The sequence below is a fragment of the Toxorhynchites rutilus genome, chromosome 3, assembly GCF_029784135.1.
Source record: "Toxorhynchites rutilus septentrionalis strain SRP chromosome 3, ASM2978413v1, whole genome shotgun sequence".
NCBI classification, from domain to species: Eukaryota; Metazoa; Arthropoda; class Insecta; order Diptera; family Culicidae; genus Toxorhynchites; species Toxorhynchites rutilus.
In genome coordinates, this window is record NC_073746.1 from 95,041,165 (window position 1) to 95,068,831 (window position 27,667).

General features: G+C 38.9%; 1 protein-coding gene across 1 annotated transcript in view; it reads left to right on the forward strand.

Annotated features, from left to right (window-relative positions):
- The window catches only part of LOC129776857 (protein apterous), a 178,687-nt gene that overhangs the window by 16,729 nt on the left and 134,291 nt on the right, over positions 1 to 27,667 (forward strand). The window contains exons 2-4 of the mRNA XM_055782746.1: positions 24,971 to 25,188; positions 25,266 to 25,479; positions 26,102 to 26,241. Coding sequence (XP_055638721.1) covers positions 24,971 to 25,188; positions 25,266 to 25,479; positions 26,102 to 26,241 — 572 coding nt within the window. The remainder of the gene's footprint in view (positions 1 to 24,970; positions 25,189 to 25,265; positions 25,480 to 26,101; positions 26,242 to 27,667) is intronic.

Below are 27,667 nucleotides of genomic sequence, written 5' to 3' on the forward strand. Positions count from 1 at the left end.
TATTTGTATAGATCAGTTAGGCTAATCAAAAATTTCCCTCGATTTCTGGTCTGAGCGGCGAGGTATTATTGTAGACTGAGTAAGCTTGTGTTACGAGTGGAGTCTCTAAGGAGTGAGCGACTCAACTTGAGTTGTTCGTCGATCCAGCGATAACACCAAATTCAGTTATGTTAACCAACTTAGATGAAGTTTGTGGGGTTCTGTTTGAGGGACGAAAGTACTTTTCATCACCGAATCCAGTTCTAATACTCATCAAGCCTTAATACTCGATTAGAATGATGTTTGATAAACAACTGGCGCAGATTATAGATATCACATCTTATATCGATCTTATGGCTTAGAACCGTCCCTCAAAGATCACGACTTTAAAAATGGAAAGGTTTTTAAAATTGACTTCAAAATTTTCTTTTCTTGAGTTTGAAACTGATTTTTATTGCATACTATTTTTATAAAAAAAATATAAAAATAGTATGCAATAAAATATACCTATCTGCTGTACTTTTTTCAAGTAGAGAAGTTTGACTGTATAATAAGTACCTGTTGTGGCCAGCGATACCACGTCTGTTATCAGATCAAACATACAATCGTTCTCTGGCATAGGAAAGGAGCATATGACACAGCTTCCATAGCGGAAAGAACGAAACTGTACAAACGGGGAAAACTATGGGCCCTATTCCAGAAAACAAAGCGAGCAGACGAGCGCTCGTCTCGTGTGTTTTAATATTTCAGATGACGAGCTTGAAGAAAAAACAGACGAGTAAGTCGTCTGACTCGATGAAAAACAAACGGGAAATTCGTCTGACACGACAGATTAAAGGCCAGTGTCTGAACTGTCAGCCCAACGAGCTGAGTTTGTTTCGATCAAGGTATATATACATATTAATAAGGTGTGTATATATGAATGAGGTGTGTATATATAAATACCAGGTGATGCAATCATGCGATATGTGCTTACAGTTATACTGGAGCTTCTGTTCAAAATTGACATCATTTCGTTGAACACTGATGGAACTGTTGGTTGAGCCATACCATGTAAAAGTTTTCCTCCTACATTAATTTGGTACGACCCACTGGCCAGAAGGTTCAAAACGGCCGCTAATTTTGAAGCTGCAGGAATAGCAGTGCTCCTGCAATTTGGTTGGGACACGGTTGTATCTGAAATATTTTGAAATTTCTGCCGAAACTTTGAAATAAAAGAATAATTATTTAATTTAATCATTTTCATCAAAAACACAAATAAGACGAACTTACTAAGATTTCACTTAGTGATAAAGAATTATTGTTATTCGCTCTCGCCTCTGTGAAATAAGCGTGCTCTCTTCTTCATTATCGTTGTTGTTAAAAACATTTTGCAATCTTTTCTTTCTAATCACAATTCTAATCTATATGAATAAAAATGATTGGGTGTCCGTTCCTCACGATTTAACTCAATAACGGAGCAACGGATTTAACAGTCAGTATCATGTTTGATGTGTCTTAGTCTGCGTCAGGTTTATACGCCAAAATGTTATGAAAACCATTCGCACAGATGGAAAATTGGAAAGTAAGAGCAACGGATGTAACAGTCAGTATCAGGATTGATGCGAAAGTTATAAAAACCATTCGAAAAGTTGGAAAATTTGAAAGTCATTTTTTAGTCAGGAAATACTTTCAACGTACCTTTAGGACTTCGATGAGGAATAATTTTATGTATTATCTCTGAAATTTTCGTTTTTGTTTCATTTTTTTGAGCATTTTTTCATAAAAGATTATCCCCTACAATTTTGTATGGAAGTTGAAAAACTGGAAAGTTATTTTTTAGTAAATTTTTTGATGATTTGAACAGTCAGTATCAGGTTTGATGCGTCTTAGTCTGCATCAGGTTTATATGCCTAAGAAGAACTTATAAACCACGAATATAGATCACGTACAGAAAAATAATTTCTGTGGGGACTTGAGTATTCGAAATTATTTAAATGAAAATATCAATTGTTGGTGGGACGAAGTTCGCCGGGTCAGCTTTGTTAACGAACCCAAAAATTTGACATTTTTCTTCGAGATAAATTTTGCTCGAAATCTAGTATACCGAGAATATCAACTCGAAAAAGATACATAATACCAAATTTAATTCGGTTCAAGTTTAAATTTTCTCAAACCGAGATACTCGTTTCGAAATACAGAATGTCACCCCAGGATTCGTCATTTCCACAGAAGCGCATCCATATATTCTTCCGATCTTTGCAATATCGACGTGTTTTTAGTCATACATTGGTTATTGTTGCACTGCTTTACAGTAAAATAATAGGACATCTGTGAAAAAATGTTACCATGAAGCATAGTAATCATATGCTTAGCAAACTTACTTGATCCTAAATTAGAAAAAGAAAGTGCTTCTCAAGTTCTTTTTCCTGGTTCAATTTAGCTTCTTCAACACACTCTATTCTCGCATTTTTGCATCCTCAAAATTGATGTTTCATAATAATAACAAAACAAACAACCCCTGCTCTTCAAACCGTATTCCCCTTCCCATTAAAGTGACGATGATTCTTCACCTGTTATACATATATATACACACCTATACATATATATTGAGTTGTTAAAAAAGTCCTGCGGTATTTTTTTTTGAATTTTCATTTGTTCATAAAATTAGTTAAAATCATCTGTTTTAAGTCAAATATGCGCCGTTTTGTTCGATGACTTGTTCCCAACGAGATCTTCTTCTTCTTGAATGGCGTTAACGTTCCCTGTGGAACTTTTGCCGTCTCAACGTATGTATTAACTAGCGTCATTTTTAATACTTAGTTGAGATTTTCTAAGCCAAATAACACGCCTTGAATGTATTCCGAGGGGCAAGCTCTAGAATACGCGTGATCACAGTGCAAGTCGAAGGAAATTTCATTGACGAAAAAATACCCCGGCCAGAACGGGAATCGAACCCGAACCCCGGCATGATAATGTGAGACGCTAACCACTCGGCCACGGGTGCACGTTAAGATGCCAACTTCATAATACCCCTGTTATAGAAGTTCGCTTCCTTATTGGCAAAAAACTCGGAAAGCCAATTTTCACAGGCCTCTTTTGTGGCTAACTTCTGACTACCTAGCTCGTTCGCCATGGACAAAAACAGGTGGTAGTCACTTGGTGCAAGGTCCGGACTATACGGCGGATGCAAAAGAACCTCCCATCCGAGTTCCCGGAGCTTCTGGCGCGTCACCAAAGAAGTGTGTGGCCTGGCGTTGTCCTGATGGAAGACAATGCGGCCTCTGTTTATCAAAGATGGCCTCTTCTTCATGAGTGCTACCTTGAAGCGGTCCAGTTGTTGGCAGTACAGGTCCGTATTGAGCGTTTGGCCATAGGGAAGCAGCTCATAATAGATTATTCCTTGACAATCCCTCCAAACACACAGCAGAACCTTCCTGGCCGTTAATGAGGGCTTGGCCACCGTCTGAGCCGCTTCAGCGGGCTTCGACCACGACCATTTGCGCTTCACGTTGTCGTAAGTGACCCACTTTTCATCGCCAGTCACCATCCGCTTCAGAAACGATTCAGCTTCAGCGATTCACATGCGTCGATACGGTCAAAGATGTTTTTTTGCGTCAACGTGTGTGGCACCCATACATCGAGCTTCTTTGTGAATCCAAGTTTCTTCAAATGGTTAATAACGGTTTGATGACTTATCCCCAGCTCTTGGCCGATGCTACGGCTGCTACTATGCCGGTCTTTCTCGGCTAATTCAGCGATTTTGTCGCAATTTTCGACGACAGGCCTTCCGGAGCGTGGCGCATCTTCGACGACCTCTACACCAGAACGAAAACGTTGAAACCATCGTTGTGCGGTGGAAATGGAAACTGTATCGGGTCCATAAACTGCACAAATTTTATCGGCAGCTTGAGATGCATTTTTGCCTTTGTCATAGTAGTATGTACTGTAAAATATGTCGGATTTTCTCTTTATTTTGTTCCATATTTGCGACACTATAACTAACGAACGACTTAACCAAACAAAACACTGTCAAGGACTATATTATTGCGCGCAAAAATACCTTTCCAACCAGCTATATTATGACTCGATACAATGAATACAACTAGAACTACGCGCTTACTACGACACCTCGCGGAAATACCGCAGGACTTTTTTTGACAGCCTAATATATATATACACACCTTGATCACAACCAAATGTAAATATTGATATTGATATCCGTCAAAAATGAAAGAGCAGTACCAGTCTACCTAATAAAATATTTCAATGAAACTCGTGTACTGGAATAGGATATATTGCTCGTCTCGACAGTGACTGAAGCCGAAACGAGACGAGACGAATTGCTCGTCTCGTTTCCTGGAATAGGGCCCTATGTGTCCTATTCAAGGACAGTTCCATTTCTAAGACAAGGGATACAATTCGAGACATCTCTGGCCTAGGCTATCTTCCTGTCATACATCCATCGTATAATGTAATTTACGATTTCCTTGCATGAGGATGTGACTTCAAATCTCATTCCTTTGTCATGATACAGATAGTCGGTCTTTCATATGATTTCTATTTCTGTATCTCTCAATTAGCAGGGCGAGTGAATTATAACTTGAAATCATCATTCTCGAGGAATATACTCTGAAATGCAACTACCCTTTCGGTCGTCTCGTGTATGCGGTAATCGACTTCCTAGTCATGTTCCAGCCTCCGGGACCGGGATCTATTTTCACTTCAACTGATAACAACCAGGCAATCAAAGCACGCTGACAATGGCTCATCGTTTTCCCCGCTGATATTACGCACACGGAAAGTTGATAGTTTTATTGCTAGCTGACTCCTATGGCCGACACCGTCCTGTGTGTTTGTTTACCGCATGAAAAAAAATAATATTCAGAATCCATGGGATCTTCCGGCTCGCCACGACAAGCGACGACTGTGACATTGATTCTAATTGTCCACGCGCTTCCAGCGCGCGAGCGCAAATTGGATATGATCCAGTGCAATTTTCGTACCTCCTTCTCACTTTTCTACACCGTTTTCGTCACAATTTACAGGAGGAGAGTTGTGGAAAATTTCAAATTTTGATCTGTCATTGCAGAAGACGCATGCACGCACAGACCGAGGGACTGAGAGATGTGCCAAAGTGAAATGGACTGCAAATGACGGGCCGCCAGCGGCTGCTGGGAACGCAAGCGCTACGGAACGTTTGTTGTTGCTACTGCTGCAATTTTTGCTACATCTGAAATGGTAAACTGTGCGTGCAGCTGCCGAGTTGCGTTTACTAAATGAGGTGCGCATTGCCGGCGCACGCCCTTTCCACGGTGAATAGATGCGGCGGAGGGCGTTTTGTCATCTCGCTCAATTTCACCGCTCTCTCTTCTCCGCTAGGTAATGGCTTGAAGCGGGTTGCGTACCGAATATTGCCTTAATTGTCGAAAACTATGGTTTGGAAGCAGAAAACTACTTGTTCGTTCTAGAACCCATTTTTTATCTCTCCCAAATTCCTCTAAACATCAAGCGGGGATGAGTGTACGCTTTTCCTGATCTGTATCAACAACATCTTCCCACAAGACCTCATCCGGTGGCAATCAATGTTCACGTACTCCTCCATTTTTACGCAATAAATTACAAACATTTTGTACTTTTTGTTCCCGTCCCAACTGGAAGAACATCTGAGGAGTAAGTGAATGATGCGACATAATTTTGTGTACCTTTCCGAATTTCCCCCTCGGTCGCGGCTTCTGGGGTCCCAGTGCTGGGGAAGCGCTACACCACAGCAGAGAAGAAAACAAGAACTACACAAAAACGAATCAACCCAAACAGTGGCAACAGGAGCGCACCGCGCCGGTGAGCGGGAGGGGGAGTGGGATTCTACTTTCGGGAAACCGGGAAAAGTTTATCCCTCTTCGCTTCTCTAATATAATTGACCTTCTTCTGTTTTGTGCCAGATTTTCGTTGCTGCCATGGCAGCAACTAACCCGCGTATTAGCTCGATGGATGCCCGAGAGTCGGAACTCTGCTACTGGAAGTGGGGCTGTTGTTGTTGTGTTTCTGAAATACACGGGTGCGGAAGCGGAAGGTGAGAACGGGACGGGATTTAAGAATGAAAATAACACAAAATGATTTTTTGATGAATTTCCCTTGCCCATAACTACGCGCTTGATCGTGATCAGTGGAAGAGTGCGGATTCGCCGTTTGGCTCGACTGTTGATTTTGTTTGGTTGATTTTGAATGAAAAGTTAAAGTGCATCCTCAGGAATGTGCTCGTGCTGCGTGGATGAAGAGAAATTATGCTAATTAGCGGTCGGGAAATTCGGAGAAAGTGTCGTTTGAATTCTGATTGCGCGGGATTCTTTCATGGGATGTCTTATGTTTAATATTTTTAACTTGCGCACTTGAACCTGCAAGCTAGCAAACCAGTCTGTTTTCATATCTCGGATTTACCTTTTTTCAGAATCAAGTGTTTGATATTTTTTTCTCAACGAAAAGAAATCAAATGGTGTAGAAACAGAAATGACTGATTTTTTCTGGAGTATGAGACAATGTTTTGATACATTATTTGGTACTTAAGTTAGCATGCATTCAAAACCAATTCAGTTCGAAAAAAATAGTAAAGTGTAATTTGAGAATAATTTTTCTATTTTTATCATCAATCTACTGCTCGGCGAACTTCGTCCCGCCCACAATAGATATTTTGATTGAAATAACTTTGAACACTCACGTTTTCCCCTAAAATTGTTTTTATGAACGCACATTTGCGATCGATAATAGATAACGTGTTTTTTATATACATAAACAAATTATGCCAAATAAATAACTATTTCATTTTACAGGGTAACTTCGATATAACGTACATTTTACTTTCAAAGTTGTACGTTGTATCGAATTGTACGTTATAGCGAAGCATAATAAAGAACTCAGAAATGTAGCTTATATGATTTTATTGACTGGTGTTCGAGTAAGGTTAATGCATAAATTCAACTAGCAGACGAAGCCAACCATTCTCATGATGTTTCTCTTCGTACTGTTGATTAAAATTTAATTCATTTAGAATCTGGAATCACAAAACAGTTGTACTCCGAGATTGGTTAAAAGTACAAATCAAGCTTTAGTATCAAAGTACAGATAGTTTATTGTTCTTTCAGAAAAACAATATTCAAAAAAATATTCCTTTGGACTTCGAAAATGTGTACGTTATATCGAGTGACGTTATATCGAAGTTTCCCTGTATATGTTTGTCCAACTTCCCGATTGACTGACATTTTGTTAGATTATGTTGGGGAAAAAGTAATCCATTATTTTTGGATGAAATTCAAAACTATTAATAATATGCTCCGGATTGGGTCAAATATTCAACGTTTTGTTGTACAATTTGTTGCCATTCTAAAGGTAGCTTCATAATGTCTCTGTCATAGAAGTCTTGGTCCTTCTGGCGATAAACTCTAGCAATAGATTTTTGCAATCTTCTCTTGATCCCAATTTCTTATCACTCTGGAAATTTTGCAATTCGAGAAAAAGGTGGTAATCGCTTGGTGCCAAGTCCGGACTATATGGTGGATGCATGAAGTTCTCGGAATTGTGTGGCCTTGCGTTGTGCTGATGGACGCCTCTTCTGTTGGCCAATTCTGGACGTTTCTGATCAATCGCTAGCTTCAAACGGTCCATTTATTTACAGAAGAGATCTGAATTTAGTGTATTGCACTAAAAAAATATAATTTCATTTTCGCCTTTATAAAAGAAAAAAAGTTTAAAAATGTACCGAATTTTCTCTTTGTTGGCCTCCATTGTAAGCACCCTGTAACTCACAACTGAATGGAACAAACAAAAAAAACAGCAAAAGATTTTTTTAAGTGTGAAATGTCACCTTCACAACGAGCCTAAAATTGTATGATCGATATTACGCGAGATACAAGCCAGCTACCGAGAAAATAATGGATAACTTTTTCCCCAACCTAATATAAACCTGACGCAGGGCATAACGCATTAAGTCTTTGCGGTCGTATGTCTGCTCTCAGCCATCACAGCAATGAATAATTCTATATACTTTATTCAAACATGTAATAGTTTTAACGTTTTCTAAGCACACATAATCGAGTCCGACCTGTACTACTATAGATAAGGTCAAGACTGATTTTTAAGTAATTAACTGAAACGGAGAGGTTTCTGATTACTGGAATCTATATGGAGAAAAATGAGTTGGTATCCGTACGTTACGATTTGACTCGAGAACGGAACAATGGATTTTAATTATAATTATTATCAGGTTTAACCCAAGCGGTTGTATTAAATGTTGATATGGGTTTCGTACTGTCTGGAAATAATTTCCCTGGAAAGAGATTTTCTTATCTTTTCTTATTTTTCTATTATTCATAGAAGCTCCGTGAATTCGTGAACAGGTTCACTAGACATTAAAATATTGCCTAGTGAACCTGTTCACGAATTTAACAGAGCCGGTTTTTAATCGTGTACATTAGTACAAACGTACATTTTTTTTCGAGGTAATACTAAATATTGATGTTTCATGCAATTTTAAGGCATTTGGCATCATTTTTTTTAAACCTCAATATCTTTTACTCCATTCTTGGATGATTCTTCGATTTTCAAAAAAAAAACTCAAACTTTGACCGCTTTGCGCCACTCTCCCTTAAGTTCGATAGGGTGTTTTTTTCGAGGTGGTGAACATTTTTGAACGGTATTATTTAGCTTGCCTTGTAATTTGTATGTTTGTATGTTTGTAGCATGTTTGTCTGTAGCGAATTACCACAATAACAAAAATTTGAACCCCTTACTGTTGACCGATTGATCTGAAATTCAGAACTGCGTATTTCTTGATTTTAAAACCATCAATATGAGTTTTTCCCTAACCCCATAAATATGGGTATCAAATGAAAGGGCTTGATTAGTAGAACACATTTATTTATAAAAAATTCAAATCCAAGATGGCTGCCACCACAAAATGGCGGATTACATATTTTCTCGAAACAAACTCCATCAAAATGGGTATCAAGTGAAAGAGCTTGACCAGAAGACCACAGGTATTTAGGAAAATTCAAATTCAAGATGGCCGCTGTAACAAAATAGCCAATTACTTTTTTAAACGGTTTCATTCAATTTGACCAGTTTGTATGTATGTTTGTATGTCTGTAGAGTTGTCCTACATTAATAAAATTGTGACCTCGTTCATTTTGATTTATTGATCTGAAATTTGGAACAAACCTTTATCTCTGCTGTCATTATAATACTGCGTATTCCATTATCATGAAAAATTCAATTTGGCCGCCGGTAAAAGATGGCTGAATGGCTTGACTTGGAGAACACACTACATTATGAACAACATAAATTCTAAAATGTTTATGTTTTTTTTGTAATCCCCTCAATATCGGTATCGAATGACGAATTGGCTAATAGTACACAGTACATCATCAAAATATTCCGAAGAAATTCAGATAAGAAAAAAAAACAAAAAAAATTTTTTGAATGGTTTTATTGTAGAGAAGTATACTAATCATAAAGATAATGTGCTAAAAACTAGAATTTAAAAAAGGAAAAAAAACCTTTTTAAGTTAAACGGTTTGATGTACTAAAAGCTAGAAAATAGTTAGGCAAGTAGCAGTTAATAGTTTTCACATCCATTCCTTCATTAATCTAGGGCAATGATAAGACTAATCCAAAATCGTAGGGCACATCGGATTTCCATTATCCACAGTTAGTTGTTTCATCATTTGCCCACGATTTTATTTTAGTTTCATCATGTACTAAAATTAAACCATTTAACTTACTTTTTTTTTCCTATTTTTATTTTTTGTTGATCATTTTTTGAAATCCTAGATGACCATTTTCATTGGCACCCTAGTGTACATCTTACATGTTCATGGTTTCTATAAATAGTAAATTACATAGTACTAGCCATTCAGGCGTAAGAGTATTCTTTCTGTTCTTCCATTGTTCAGCAGACCGGACAGCGGAGACAGTTGATGTGATCATTGTTGTGTTATTTATAGCATAACATACCGATGTTTCTTGCAGAGCAGAGCAGTTGTATGGATGAATCGATTTACATTCGACCGGAGATTGATCTCCATCGCTGATGATTGTTGCGTGGATGTAGTTATTCTATAAAATCACAAAAATGGTCAATTGAAGGGCCCTGAATTTTGAACTCACGATCGATCGCTTAGTAAGCAAACGCGATACCAATATACGAAGACCCCTTTGTACAGAATTTATTGGATTTATTGAATTTATTGGTACTAAACCATAAAACCCAATTATAGTTTCCAGTTGAATAGTGTAAAAGGAATTCAAATTGGATTTAATCAAGTTATAGAATTAAAATTGACCAATACCATTTACACGGTTTACATTGTGTGTCTTGCAAATGCAACGAGATTCGTCTGTACACAGTGTTCATCAAGAAGAAAAATCGCAAACTAAAATAGTGTAGTGGACAGATATTTATATACATTACAATGAAATCTGTGTGACCAATGCACAATGCACAATGGTCCAGGAGATGTATTTAGGCTAAAATTAGCATTTAGAGCTCTACAATTATTCTCTAGACAAAAACTGTCTTTGACTAAGTTGTTACATATAACGGAGCGCTCATTTTTATGAGCGCTTTTTATTTTTATGCATCGCAAAATGTTGGTATTGACAAGTTTTCGAAACTCTGAAGGAGTAAAATAACAAACAATATTGCTATATACCTTAGATTTCATTTGCGGAATCATATGTCTGTAAAGATCAAACGCACCCTTTACGGAAATATTCGTAGATCTGACATGTCGGAGTAGACACACGATACATGTCGTGATGCAGGCTGGAGAGGAAGCGTACCTGCGGCTACGTACTGGATTACCTCCGCATAAAAAACAGCCCTCGAGAATGCAACAAGGCCTTATGCTGGGGATTGACTAACATCCCCCGAACCATTCGGTAAGATTGACGTGAAAATGGTAGATTTGCCATAGAGAAAACCCGCCAAAGCCGGTGCGTGTGCCATTTTTGCAGCAAAACATGAACACGTGACGACGTTTATAGTCATCCCCGCGTACGTCAATGGTGTACATAAATGGGTACGAGCAAATATTTGCCCCCACCGAACACACAACCCCCGGATGAATCTGGCCGCCGACGAAAATTGCGTAACGCGCAATGAGAACACGCAGCGCCTAGACGAAACTGGGCTCAGCGCAAATCGGACCCGTTTTGACCCGTTTTGGGCTGTCTTCGAAGCGTTGGTCACCACAGCAGACTTGTAATCACTGTAATCACGAGCGCATGGATGCCCGTTTGTTGCCGTTGGTGGTTTCGCGGAGCTTGTAAGTTGAAGTGAAACACGAAAATCACACGGCTCGTTGCAAAATCCAAACACTCACACGAAAAGAGCAAAAAAAAAACGCAAAATTTCTCCGCTAAGTTGACAGCACAACACGCGGGAATAATCCGTGGAAGTCTAATTCCCCTCCACAAATCGATCGTGTTGCGTTGCGTTCGAATTGAACTCTGACATATGTACGTCTGAAGTTGACACTGATGGTGACATACGGCAGAATGTGCTCGACACTAATTAGATGCCATCAGGTTCACTTTTCTCTTCCACACACACACATTCACACACGACATGCGGATTCGGATTCGGTTCAGCTCTGGTGTCAGATGTGTCGTTGCCACCAGCAGCACTTGAATCTTCATCGGGCGGCAGATTCGGTTTTGAAGTGACAAGTTGAAGTCGCTGGCCGCCGAATTTGTCGGTGAGTCAATGCACTGATTACAGCAATGTGAGTAGAAGAAAATAGAATTTTTTTTCTATAATTTTCAAAGATGCTTTCGATCGATAGTATTGGAAATTGGCTTTGACTATGTTATAGCATTAAAATTGATCAAAACCATTTACACGGTTCACATTGTGTGTCTTACAAATGCAATACAGTGTTCATCAGGAAGAAAAATCACAAACTAAAATAGTGTAGTGAACAGATATTTGTATACATTACAATGAAATCTGTATGACCAATGCACAATGGCCCAGGAGATGCATTTAAGTGGAAATAAGCATTTAGAGCTCGACAGTTATTCTCTAGACAAAAAGTGACTTAGACAATGTTTTTATTTATCCAAAATCTATATTTTTATTAAGGCTCATATGGCGTCAACCTGACGGGGCTGAGAGTTCAATATTTCGACAATGTTTGCCTTAATTAACTATGTTAGTAATATGTAACCGATTACTAGCGGTTGGCTCGAGGTTAGTATTATAAGTGTTTTCGTAATTGTGATGTTGCTGTCTCCAATGCTCTGTACGTGTGCCCGACACGGGATACTTCCTATTGGGATGTAGCTGACCATTAATCAGCAGCCCCCCTAGTCTGTACCCCATATCTAGCGTGGTGCGTCTTTCTCGACTCGAGGAATCCAGGATAGGATGGTCACTAGCGGCACAAACATCAGCTCGTGTAGAGTTGTCATGAGCGGTACAACCTTTGGCTCTTGTTGAATGTTCAGTGGACTGCACAACCTTTGGCCCGTGTATCTGTAAAGAGTGTGTGTATGTATTGCCGCGACTAAGTAAAAGTTTTTAGATCGAATAGGAGGGTTATGAAACGGGGACACAACGAAGGAATTCTCATTAAACGTTGACATCGGCGTTTCTGAGGAACAGGTATAGATGAAGCAGAAGATCAGGATCACGGCTACCTAAGATATCCCGGACGGGGATATCCGATTGTCTGTCTTTTGCTCTCAGTGCTCTAGAGAGCTGAGAGCGAGCAGCATGGAACCGGATACACGACCAGACAATATGCTCGATGTCGTGGTAGCCATCGCCACAATCACAAAGATTGTTTGCTGCGAGCCCAATGCGATAGAGATGCGCGTTGAGGTTGTAGTGATTGGACATAAGCCGAGATATCACGTGAATGAAATCACGACCTACCTTCAATCCCTTAAACCAAGCTCTCTTCGAGACCTTAGGGATAATCGTGTGTAACCAGCGACCGTACTCATCTTCACTCCACATGCGCATCCAACTGACGAGTGTGTGCTGACGAGGAATGTGAAAAAATTCGTTATTAGCAGTTTGCCTTTCAAAAAGTGTGCCTTCTGAAGCGCCCACCTTAGCTAGCAAGTCCGCTTTCTCATTCCCCGGAATCGAGCAATGAGAGGGAACCCATGCTACGGTAATCTTGAATAATTTTTCGACCAAAACACTCAATAGTTTTCTTATTCTTGTTAGGAAATAAGAAGAGCGTTTATCAACTTTCATTGAGCGAATTGCCTCTATTGAGCTGAGACTGTCTGAAAAAATAAAATAGTGGTCGATGGGCAATGTTTCAATGATCCCTAATGCGTAATATATCGCACCCATTTCAGCGACATACACGGAACAAGGATCTTTGAGTTTGAAAGAGGCACTGGAACTTTCATTGAAGATTTGGCAGCCAGTGGACCCGTTTATGAATGAACCGTCAGTAAAGAACATTTTAACAGATCTAACTTTCCCATATTTTGCCGAAAATATCGGCGGAATAGAATCGGATGTAGATGATCTGGTATTCCATGGATTTTTTGTCGCATGGACAGATCAAAAATGACAGAGGAAGTGCAAAAGTATGGGAAGCAAACTTGGTTGGAGATGCCCGGTGCATTTCATGGGTAAGGTACTCATGGTATAAAGACATAAAACTTGACTGAGGAGTCAGTTGGAGTAGATTTTCGAAGTTATCAATTACCAATGGATTCATGATCTTGCAACGGATGAGAAATCTGTAGGATAATTCTGTGAACCGAAGAGTAAGCGGGGGTACTCCTGCCAAGACTTCGAGACTCATCGTATGTGTCAAATGCAAACACCCCATTGCTATACGTAAGTAACGATATTGTATTCTCTCCAGCTTGAGAATATGAATTCTGGCAGCTGATCGGAAGCAAAAACTGCCATATTCTAACACTGATAATATCGTTGCTTTGTACAACTGAATGAGGTCTCCTGGATGGGCGCCCCACCATGTTCCGGTTATTGTTTGGAGAAAATTGATTCTTTGATGGCATTTCTGTTTCAAATACGCAATGTGTATTCCCCGGGTACATTTAGAGTCAACATATACTCCAAGGTATATGTAAAACATCGAGTGCCTGATCGCTTTGTCAGATAGGTGATGCTGGAATTGGGCGGGTTCGTGCTTCCTAGAAAAAACGACCATTTCGGTTTTCTCCGTAGAGAATTCGATACCCAGCTTGAGAGCCCACGTGAACAGGTTGTTCAGGGTATTTTGCAAGGATTTTTGCAGAACGGCCTGATTAGTACCCGTGATGGAAATAACATCGTCTGTAAGTTGTCTCAGCGTGCAGTTTCTAGTTAGACAATCATCCATATCATTGACGTATAAACTATACAAGAGGGGGCTTAGGCCTTGTGGTAGGCCTATAAAACTGTATCGAGAAGATTTCAAACTGCCATGATTGAAAAACATGTGCTTTTCTGAGAGTAAATTGTACAGGAAATTATTCAGAATTGGCGAAAGTCCACGATTATGAAGTTTCTCTGAGAGAATTTCCATGAAAACTGAATCAAATGCCCCTTTGATATCGAGAAAAACGGAAGCCATTTGTTCTTTACGAGCAAATGCGATTTGGATTTCAGAAGATAGCAGCGCGAGACAATCATTCGTCCCTTTACCTCGGCGAAAACCAAACTGCGTATTTGACAGCAAATTGTTCGTTTCAACCCACTTGTCCAAACGAAGTGGAATCATTTTCTCTAACAATTTACGAATACAGGATAACATTGCAATCGGCCTATACGAATTGTGATCGCAAGCCGGCTTGTTGGGTTTTCGTATGGCTATCACTCTCACTTGTCTCCAGTCATGTGGGACTATATTCAGCTCCAGAAACTTGTTGAACAAGTTCAGCAAACGCTGTTTCGCCAAATCGGGAAGATTCTTCAACAAGTTGAATTTCATCTTGTCCGACCCCGGAGCTGAATTGTTACATGAGATGCCCTTCTACCATCGAAAAATTTTCATAATCGCCATGGAGCGGAATTTCGCGTACGTAGAAAGTTGTTACTTATGATAGAGCGCTCGTTTTTATGTTGTCAAAAATAGGGTGACCAAAATTGTCGATGAAATAAAAAATCTAACTTTTTTATCTTTATAGATAGCGATAAACATAGTTCGACAATGTTGTAGCTCAATTATTTGAGACATCTTTGTAGAACAACGTTTTTCTCTATCTCTTGAAATAACTGATATAGCGTCTTTTTTCTAAGTTACGTTAGGGTCACGATGAAGAAAACTGTTTTTTTGCTCTAACTTTTATATTTCAAATTTTACATGCAAACTGTCTGACTTTTAGACTTACTAATACAAACATTTTTCGATGCAGAACTTATCAATATCTCAACTTTACTCAAAGTTATTGATATTTCTTTCCAAAAAACATGCTCTTTTCACTTGTTTGTCATTCTTTCTGGGGCAAACATAAATAAAATTTATTGGCGGCATTTGGAAGAGCATATTTCACTCAGCATTTTTTCACTCTACATGATGTGTGATTTTCAAAACTATGTTATTTTTAGTGTTTGAGTAAATGAAAATTGAAATCATGATTTTTTGGGTAAAGAACCATCAATAACTTTGAGTAGGATTAAGATATAGACAAGCTCTGCATTGCAAAATGTTGATATCGATAAGCTCCAGAAGTCGTACGAAGACAGTTTTGATGTAGAATTCGAAATATAAAAGATAACGCAGAAAAAAACACTTTTTTTCATGGTCACCCTAATGCAACTTAGAAGAAAGCGTTAAATCGGTTGTTCTAAAAGGTAGAAAAAAGCTTTATTCTATAAAGTTGTTTAAAATAACTGGGGCTACAATATTGTTGAACTATGTTTATCTCTATCTATAAAGATAAGAAAGTTAGATTTTTCATTTCATCGACAATTTTGGTCACCCTATTTTTGATAACATAAAAAATGAGCGCTCTATCATATGTAACAACTTTGTCTGAGACAGTTTTTGTCTAAACAATAAATATCTCCCACAAAGTTGTTTTTAGAGCCTGCTATCTGAGTTGCATTAGGGTAACTATGAAAAAACGGAACTTTTATATTTAAAATTCTACATCAAAATGGTCTTCCGACATTTAGAGCTTATCAATACCAACCCGTCCAGAGTAGGATCCCCTCAATAAACGTTTCTTAGCGATGTTTGGAAGGTTCTTCAAAATACTAAATTTGATTCCATCGGAACCAGATGCTGAATTTTTGCACGAAAAAATTGCAAGTTAGAATTCAGTCATTGGAAACAATGAATTTGATCAAGTTATAGCGTATCAAAATTGACCAAAAATTTCCTATCCACCTATTTCGAGCACCCGGTTTGCATTGTGTGTCTTACGTATGCAACGACATTTGTCTGTCCATAGTGTTCATCAGGAAGAAAAATCACAAACTAAAACAGTGTCGAGAATAGATATTTATACTCATTACAATGAAATTAGTGTGAGCAATGGCAACAACACAATGTTGCAAATGGTTCACATCTGATATCGCAGCCAAACACTAATCAAACACCACGCGTCTCCACTCCACCCCGGGGAGGAAATGATTAATTTATTCGGACACCCTTTATTTAACTTTGATTTGTCACATTTTTTCCTGCGCCAACCCAAGTGGTGCGAGGGGGTGCCGAAGAGGCACCAACAATTTGGGTGACGTTCCTTCTCCTCCCCCTTCGCACACATGCGGAGGCAAATAAAAATAAAATATTGAGACTTTCCCAATCATTTGCTTTGCTCACCCTATCCAGCGAACTCAACGGACGAAATCTCAACGCCTAACTGTGCTACACAAATATTTGTGGAGTGTCATCTAATTATTTATACGAGCAGTCTGCTAGTTGTTTGTTATTTTTCCGCCACGTCACGATTCTCGCGCGACACTTTGCTTTTTTTTCCTGCTGTTGTCGTTTTTCTCCTTCGAAGGGAAGCGCGGAAAATCTACGTGGCGTTCAGAGTGCGACAAAGTGCAGTCAAAGTGCAGCAGCATCAGTAGCTCTCGGGGCTCTCGGAGCTAACGGAGGCAAAGATTTGCCTTGTCAGCGAAACAGATGTTCAACATCAGCGGTGGGTAAATAATGGCGATGTCGCGGCATAGAATAAAGGGAAAATAGCTCCTCCGAATGGTCGGAAATCGGAACTCGGACTATTTTAGAGAGGAAGTCCGCTGTAAAGCTTGTTTGTCCTAATAAGGTTGCTTTATGGTTGAGTGGACGGAATGGTTATTTTCAATAATAACTCAAATTATTTCTGAACAAAAAAGATATTCGCTGCATTTACACCCATCGGTTAGGAACAATTGAAATTCATACCGATGCTGAGTATTTTGTCACTTATTCAGTCGGCCAGTCAGACCGGAAAATTTAATGCACTTTTGAACACGACCACTGCACTCGATGCGGTGCATTCAAGTGAGCATTCCTACATGCTCTTCGACCGGTGGCAGCAGAACAGCCGCATAATTTATGTATACGGCGAGCAAAGTTCAGCACTGTCCTCCACACCGCATACTAAACTACGTGTCCTCGCATGAGGTGCAAAATTCAATTGCAATTGTACTGCTCGAGCTCGCCTCCCGAAGGGAGTTAAGTTCCGTTCACAACTGTCAGACCCCGTGGAGCTGTGGTGGAGCTGCCTTCCGATTATTGCAAGCTCCGATCCCAGCTACCCATACAAAACGACAAGGTCAGGCTTCAACTCACGACACGGCATCTAGTCGACATCCGAAACTGCGGTCAACTGGTGGACGATACGAAACGAAGCCTGCGAATAATTACACATTCAAATTCAAGTACCGTGTGGGGGAGGAACGCGGACGCGAGCTGTATTATTACATTCCAAGCACCAAAAGTGGGGGGAAAAATCGCAGAATCGCTCCCTAAAGAGGAAGGAACTCATTTTTCTCTTTCGCACCTCAATGCATCAGAGATTCTGCTGCAGCAGCAATATAATACCGAGTTAAATGCAGCGAGTTATCAATGGTACACAGTTGTTATTGTTGTTGTTGTTGTTGGTTCACGAGGGACTCCTCACTTCGGGATCGATTTGCGGTTCGCTGTGAAGTTGGCGCGAAATGCGAAGGAAACATTAACCAACAAAAAAAAAAACGTGTAAAATTGCCTCCCGGCAGGCGGCTACGAAGCACCGAGGCAGATCTAAGCATGGACACGAAATGATAATGAATTCTCAACTGCAGTGACTACACCAAAAGCCGACGATGCGATGGCGATGCCGTCGTCAGGTGAAATAAAATGCGAACTGGATTACCATAAATTATATTCGTTTACATTTTAATGCGACAGTATGAATGCAAATAGGTGAGTTCGTTGAATTGCATAGGTGCTTCGAAAGGGTGTTTATCATAGCAATTGAGATGATGTTTGGTTTACGTAGGGTTAGTTGTCGGCAGTGTTCGCACTGCATGTTTCACTACATATCAATGCAGATTTTTATGATCTACTCGGAATAAATTATTTTTTTCGTCGTTTTTCACGTGGTTGATACATTTCGAGGTTCCATCAGTTTTGTGTTTTTTTTATCATCTGTTGCGTTGATGTATTAAAATGATTGTGATTATATTAAAATGATTGTGATTATGTGATTATTTCGAGGAAGTCAAAATAAGGGCGAGCACATTAATCAGTTCAAATTGAAGCCCAGAAATAATTTCGGTGTCAAAATCTCCTCCCAGTTTCTGGCTGAATTTTTCTCCCGAAATTTCCAAACAATTCTTGTAAATTTTCGATCCAAACAGTTTACTACCAAAAATAATGCCATTTTCATAAACTGCCATTTTCCGACCGTAAAAATCATGTACTGATAATGTTATCAACATACTGAAATCCGATTTCATTTCAAAAACTGTTGTACTGAACTTCGATGCTTTATTTTAAAACTAGCTGACCCGGCAAACTTCGTCCCACCCAAAATTAGTTTTTTTTTGTTATCAATACCCTCAAACATTCACGTTTTATTACTATGAGCAAGTACATTAAAATCCATTTCCAGTTTCGAACAAAGATCAATTTCGCTAGCACAAACATCAAATCGACTAACAGCACTTGTCACTATGTAATTGTAGAACATATGGGAATTTAATTTTCCAAATTTTCCCTTTTTCCTTCAGAGTTTTCCGAAAATTTTCAATTGTCATGTTTTTTTTATAACACACTGGTAGATATTTTTCATTACCTTCTCCTTCACTTTAAGCATATTCGCTGAACGAAATGTTAGTTTTTTTTTCATATTTATTCTTTCTATTTTGGTCCACTGCTTCGTTTTTTTTTGTTTTTCTGGTATGGGACGTTTCATATAGCATATGAACACTGACAGAGGTAATTTGATTTCTTCATAACAACATTGTGTCAGCCAGACCACTGTCGGCCGAATCCTGTCCACACTCACCTGCGGGTGCTGTTGGGGGAGGGCCGATAAGCAACAGTCGGTCACGTGCTTCACGGCAGGAATCTCCCTAATCCCTCACTTCTGGTGTCAAACCACCATAAAAACATTTATTGCTCCCTAAAACCTCAATATGGCTAATTAGGTTTCATTTGCTTGATTAATTCTCGAGTGATGCAGAAATTTGTGTTTAATTTGTATGGCAGCACCCCCCCCCCCCCCCTTAGAGAAGGGGGATGGAGCGTCTAATCACCATATAAACATTTATTGCTCCCTAAAACCACAATATGCCCAATTTGATTTCATTTGCTTGATTAATTCTCGAGTAATGCAGAAATTTGTGTTTCAATTGTATGACAGCCACAACCCCCCTCCCCTCCCCTAAGAGAGGGGGGGAGTATCTAACCACCGTAAAAACATTTATTGCACCCTAAAATCTACACATGTCAAATTTGGACAGACAGACAGACAGACAGACAGAAATCCATTTTTATATATATAGATTATATTTATTGAAACTGTCTGTTAATGGTTATGCCTAGTAAATTGGTCAAAATTTCATACAAAAACACCAAAAAGAGAAATTACGCTAAAACATATTTTAAAACTTAAAATTCATTTCTCAAAAAGGTTTTTTTTTAAACTCACAAAAAACATGTTAAATTATATCAATAGCCCTTAAAATTCCCAACAAGTCATCCACACATTGGAAGATGGACACTTTTACGGAGAAAAAAAAGTTTTTCTAACAACAACTTTTTCATGTTTTCTTTGAAAAAATTGTTTGAAGTGAAGATAGCGAGAAAGCGTATTCGACAAAGTTTTAGAATATCATTATCAAAATATGAACTTCTGTCCAAGACTTCAACTTTCTATTATTCTTTTTTAATTTAAAAAAAACATGTTGTTGAGAAAAATGAATTTTAATTTTCAATTTTTTTTCAATGCGATTTTTTAAAGAATTTGAAAAACTCTTACTCCTTTACAAAATCAACGCCAATTTCACATGAACCACAATAACACATAGCCTAATTCGTAGGTCATCTTTAGATCCCAATCAGTTCAAATAACCCATTCGGGGAGGTTTCCACCGAGCTGCGCCATGTTGTAGTGTGTATCTCGTTCTGCGCAGAGGATACTGCTCGTTAGTTAATTAAATTAACAATGAAAGTTTAGAATTTTGAATGTTTCGCGCCTGAACATAACAATAAAGTTGAAATGGCCAGTTTTATAAATGAGAATAGTTATTGTCTTCTACACTATATACAGGCAAACCTTTTTTTGTGCGGGGAATAGGGACCGCACAAAAAAAGTCGCAAAAAAATCGTGCAAAACTTCACCAGTAGCTTTAAAAAATCGTGCGGTAGATAGGGACCGCATAAAAAAAGTTCCCCCAAGGAAATAAATCAAAATTGTTTCCCTGCTTCGCGATGGGACACTTTGCCTTTTCGCTTGCGCGAGTTTGTTTTGTGCTTTTAGTTGTATGTTGAAACGTGTTGCTCTTAGAAATCATGTCATGCAAAAACTTAGAAAAACTTAGAGCATTTGATGAGAGGAGGGGAATGATTTCAGAAGTGGATAATTGAGACGCAAATATGCTTTTTTCGCACTGAAATGCATATAAACCATAAAAAAAAAACTATTTGGACGATATCTTCGTCAAATATGTTTCTTTTCATACACCGCACAAAAAAAATCGCACAAGAACAGAAAATCGCACAAAAAAAAATCGCACAAAAACAGGTTTTGAAACGCAGTATATTTACCTTATTTAATTCATTAAAAAAATCATCATCAAATTTCATGTTATTGACAAATAGACAAACACATTAGTTTTGATCAACTATTTGGTTTTGATGTGGAAAATAACGGCTTTGTTTTACATAAAACTCAAACAGATAATTTGCCTAATTCGCTGCAACGATTTTTGGATAATCGTTGAGAGTGACTGACACGAATTTATTTTCTCTGCCATACATGTCAGTGTCTCGAATTACCATAGTTGAACATAGAATACTACAGGGTGGGCCATTTAAAGTGGAAGGATTTGTTTTTGCAATAGCAAAGTAAAGAAGTGGAATTTTAAATTATTTTTTTTTGAAATTCATTTATTTTGGTCCAAGGAGATTTGTTCTAACTACTTTTTGATTATGATATCTCGTAAATGACCGCCTCTGGCCTTGACCGCAAAATGTGCCCTTTTTTCGGCATTTTCCATCACTTTGCCCAATGTTTCGGCCGATATGGCAGCAATTTCTTGTCGGATATTGTCTTTCAGCGCAGCCAAGGTCCTTGGTTTACCAGTGTATACCTTGGATTTTAAATATCCAATATAAAATCCCATAAGCCGTTTTTCGATATTAATCTTCCGGGGAACATTTCGCGCAATAATTTGGTCGTGGCAGCCGCTGTATGGCATGTAGCACCGTTTATACGGAAACATTTTCAAATCAACACGAATTATGCGTCGGAGAGTGGTTCGAGCGATGCCTAACTCTTGCGAACGATGGCGACCTGATGTCGATGGAGTCTCTGCAACACTGGCTCGAACGGCATCAATATTCTCGTCGAAACGTCTTGGTCGTTGTCTGGACAGATGACTGGCATTACCAACACTACCAGACGATATAAATTTGGCATATAATCGACGTATAGTGTTGTCTCCAGGCGATGTTTTAACTTTATTTTTATTTTTCCACGCACGTTTAGTTAACACAATTGAGAAGTTATTTTGAATGTACAGCTGAACAATTTCAGCGCGTTGTTTAGGTGTGTATTGTTCCATGGTTAAAATTGTACTGAAATGACGCTTCCAACGCGGTATGATATTTGTTAATCTGACATCTCTGTCAAAAGTTATGGGGTTGCCAGATGCTTCCACTTTAAATGGCCCACCCTGTAGTTGTGGGATTTACGAGCGTCTAGCGCACTTTTTTTTGTAGTGCATAGCTTTTGTTTTTTTTATCTGTATTATAGTGACTTTCAACTCATTTGGCTGGTTCGTCACTTTTTACTTCCATTTTTGGAAGAATGTCGGGAGTGAGAATTGAACTCGTGACCTTTAGCGTGAGAGGCATGGATGTTACCACTACGCCAGATCGCCTCCGCATAGCTTTCGTAATAACATTGCAAAAATAAAATAAGTACAACAAATTTTTGAGTTAAATGGTTTCTTTATGGTTAAACATAATAATAATACAGATAATGTACTAAAATCTAGAAAATAATTAGGCAAGTAGCAGTTAGCAGTTGTCATACCCCTTCCTTCATTAATCAAAGCCATTAATGAGTCTAAAATAAAATCGCGAGGAATTTGATGAAACCATTAAGCGGATAACGGAAATACAACGTGCCCCACGATTTTATTTTAGGGCAATAAACCGTTTAATTATGGGAAATGTTCAAGATACAACCGCATTATTGACGTTGGACTTTGAAACTATGTTTTACAATATGCTTGTTTATAATTTCGAATATTATTTCGAAATGCATCGAGATTTTATCAATAACTCTTTAGTAGAAAATTTTGGTGACCTTGAAAAGGACAAATTGTTTGCGTGATTTTGTAGGAACAGTTCAAAATGGTTGAATGATGATTCATTCCATTCCCCGCGAGAACAATACACATTCACGGCCATTCACGGTTGCAGGTGATTTTATTTTATTCCACCAGCACCATTACTGCACATTTCTTAACCACTTCAATCCGCCTTTGACAACGCACAGTCCCGCTGTGTATATAGCCCAACTGTGAACATTCGAACTGTAGGAATATTCTTACGCCGAAAAAGGCGACATGTGTTGTGTATCGATAGAATAGGAATATTCTTACGCCTAAATGGCTACCTTGTAATAGATAAAAATGTGTATCCATAAGATAGAAATACTCTTACGCCTCAAAATGGCAAATGTGTTATATACAACATGAGAAAAAATGTACACGATAAATTTTGCTCTGTTACAGCTGAATTGCTAAATGAGCCTTATAAAAATAAACAGATGGGATAAAAAAACGCATAAACACAACAATAGTGTGTGCCTGTGAAAAAAATACCGAAGCACTCTCTACCAAATACCACCACTGATAGCACCAGAGGTTCTGATCGATTGACGCTCTGTTCTCCGGTGATAACCTGCTTCTGGACGTTTGCACTTGCAGTCAACAGCGGAAACTTATTAGGAAAAATAGTCCTGAAAACAACTGATAAATTAACTCATCCTGATTGGTAAACGGAGGAATGATATGCTTTTTGACAAGAGCGAAACAGACGATGATGATGATGATATTTTGAATTCTAGAGGCTTTCAAATATTTCAGTTTACTCGACTGGTAACTTGAGCTAAACTGTCGGCCTTGAAAATGTTATTTGGCCACATTTGCCGCATATTTGCTAGCACATTTTTCTGTCACAATCTGAACGACGCAGATTGTGACAGAAAAATGGTTTGGTGCTGCTGCCGTTGTTGTTACTGCTGCTGAGGATGTTGCTATTGATGTTGTGGTTTTGCTACCGCTCTTGTTGCTGATGTTGGATTCGATTACTTTGATTCTTTTCTGGTTATTTTCACTTTTGGTTGAAGTATTAGCAACTTCAGCAACTAGAAAATCACGAATTGCTTTGCTTTGTTTTCACACATATGGGACGACAGGAGTATCACACAGAAGTGGGGCCTGCGATGCAGTGTAGCATTTTGCTTCTCCTCTTCCATTCTTCATTTGTATCGAGCACAACCATTGTGTGTGATATCAGTATTTGGAAAAACTTTTGTCTGCTCGCTAGTTGATGCAATACTTAGGTTCGAAATCGCGAATGGACTATTTATACTCAATAAGTTGAAAACGGACGGAACATAAATTGCAATATCTCCATTTTCTAGCTGCGTTTGCATATGTTATGTTCGATTGATATGCGAATTATCACAATCCGTTCGTAGAAAATAACAATTTTTACGCTAACCCTATTTGATATAAATGTGACCTGTCGAATGTCACGTAAAAAAACAGTAATCATGGCTTTGTAATGGTTATCAGGGTTTTCCATAACTTAAGAATAATTCGTACTTCTTCTGATTTTCCTAACATTTAAAAGCAAGAAACTTTAGTTACAGTTTTTTTAAATAATGTTCATTTATTAGTTATAAACCATAACTGTTAATTTTTGAATGTTTGAAGAAGTTTACTATGTGAATTCGTCTGTGCCATCATCCACTTAATCTGTTTACTCATCAAAGCGCTTATTAGAATAAGTGTCATCTCTATTTGATGTTCTATTTTAGCTATTGAACCTATCCCGCTTCCTGTAGCTCAATCTAACGGGAAAAGATGCAAGTACTTGCTTATTATAGGAACCGGTTATCGTCGAATGTACAAACTCAAATTAATTTGATGCATTTCTCGAATTAAATCATGCTTCTCGTAAAACATTTGCACCATTGGTAAATATTTGCGGTCAAAGTGGCACAAGTATCGAACAGTGTAGGTAACATAAGGTTCTATACTTCTACACAATCACCCATTACAATAACTTTCATATTGCCATCTCTTCTCTTACAGCACCAGAGCGCTAGGTTTCTTGGTCCACCCCGCGAGCGCAGTCCAGATCTCACGAATGCCTGCCAGATCAACTCGAACAACAATAACAACATCAACCACCGGACGTGTATATCCTGCACGGACACCTGCGAGCACAATAATCTCAAGTCAAGTCACGGTGGTGGTGGTCACGGCGGAAGCCTTGGTCCAGGTCACCTCTATTCCGACAGTTGTCACAGGTAAGCTAACGGCAGTCACAGCGAGAGTTACAACTACCTTCATTTGTGGTGACCAAAATTCTCTCGCCTTGTTCCAGCTACGACTCAGCGCCTGACCGACTGATAGCGGACCGCCCAAATTACTACACCGATCTCAATCGAAGCGACTGCTCGGACACCAGCAGTAGTATACTGAACAGCTGCATACAGCTCAAATCAGAACCTCCGGGAGGCCCAAGTAGTCCTGATTCTTCCAACGAGTTACCGCCCTCCGGGTTGGACGAGTGCGCTGGCTGTGATATGCCGATACAGGTGAGTTCCTCTCGTATTATTTATTGTGGCACCAAATTAAGTTGTGGTTTTCGGAACACCTTCCTTTTCTAATTACGGCCTTCACGTCAATTATTATGAACTTCACGAAGCTCCGTTGTGGTAAAGTGTTGAAAATTCTGGTGGCCAGATCACAAGTAACGAATTTCACAATACCATTCGGCAGTTGGTCCTGACAATGGCAAGTGCTTCCGAGCCGACAAACCACAACCCCTTTCAAAATTAGGCTCATCCATAGCCGCTCTCCATAGCTCCGGTCGGAATCAATCCAAACAGCTGCACTCAACTGTCACTACCGGGAATCACAGAGCGCTGGATAAGACTTTATTAGTCTCATCAACACTCAAATCATGGCATTCAGTCGGGAGCAAACCGCACTCCTAATTAGACCGAAATTCATTATTCGCATTGTGGTTTCGCTGCTGGTGGTGGGGTCGTTTGCAAAAAAATAAATCTCAAATGCAAATATTTTCTGCTCGTGAAATTATGAAAATTGGGCCGTCCTTTTTTTCTTCCGATCGGTGCGTTCTCATTATGTTGAAACGATTCATTCATTGTATGTTTCGATTTTCTTCTTCTCGTTCTCAATCCCGTTCCCGAATAGGATCGCTTCTACCTGTCAGCTGTGGAGCGCAAGTGGCACGCTACCTGTCTACAATGTTGCATCTGCCGGCAAACGCTGGAAGGTGCCAATTCCTGCTTTTCACGTGATGGCAACATCTACTGTAAAACAGATTACTACAGGTGAGTTGAAGAGTTTCGTGTGTTTTTTTGTTACTCTGGCGGGTTCTTTAGGTTCCGTACAGTTTGCTACCGATAATTGGAGCAATTATCTACGCAAACACAATACTGCAAGCAAGCTTGGTAGCAGCTTTTCTTTTATTTCTGTGAAGGATATTAGAATGATGAGAGTGTATTTTCGGGAGAATTATTACACCTCGAGGCGTTTCGGGATGAGTTTGCAACATTGTTTTCTAACAATAAGTAAAAAGGAAAGCCGACTTATTTGCGAGTTCCTTCGGGACTTGGCGTTACATTTAAAATATTCTCAAAATAATTTGAGGTGAATTTTTTTGAAGGGCGAGAATAGCCCATTGGCAGTGATTCCGATATATTTCGAGTAACCAATGATCACAACCGTTTAAGTCTGACCGATTGACTTGTCGAACTTCCATCACGAGTACTCGGGAAAATTATGGCTCACATTCCAGGAAAACTTCTTTTAATTGTAAGTGAAGAATATTCTTCAAAAAGAGAGGTTTCAATGATTACAATTTGATCCAAAGGAAACCGTCGGAATTGAGTATTGGGAAAAACGAACGTACTATTTAAAATTTCGCTATTTTTGTTTTGAATGAAAACGTGCGAACTAATTTGTGGATCAGATCTACTGTAAAAGAAGCTGCGCCTAGTTGGCCGACTTCTTCTATAGCCAAAGGATCTGATGATCTATTCTCTCTCTTGCACTAGTCGCAGCTAGTTTCAAAATTCGGTGCATTGTGTTGCGTGATAGAAGATGACAATGAGAGAATTGTTTGGGGGATAGAATGCTGCTGTTTTGATGCATTTGATAGGTCGTTCTAACATAAGCCGGCCCTCCTTGAAAGGTTAATCCTTTCAACCAAATTAGTCGTAAACATTGATCCTACTGGTTTTGTAATACTGCTTGTTCGAAACTTGTAATAACCCATCATTGCATGAGGCCCACCGGGTTCTTCTGATTGGCCCGCCTGACTCGTTACCATTTTGTATGTGATGGATCTCATGCCAACTCGTCTTAGGAGTTGGCAGCACTGTTTCAGATAGGCTGTAAAGACTTTGGTCATTTGAGCAACTTTGCATGCTTGAAAACTTCGAAAAAGAATTAGACTTTTTTTTAAAAGGGCCAAAATTGTTTTTCATTTTTTTTGCAAAATTTCATAACTCAGAAACTATAATATCTGCAAAATTCTGGTCAAAGGATAAAATGTAGGAAATTGTTTGAATTTGCGAAATAGCGTATTCGAAATAGTTTTAGATGTTATTCAAATATGAACTTTTGTCGAAGACATGAACTTTCTATCTTTTATAGATTTTGAAATACATGGCATTGTTGTGTGGAGACTCCTGAAAAAAAAAATTTACTCATAATATGTTTTTGTGTAAATTCTCACGTTTATATGTCCTTGAC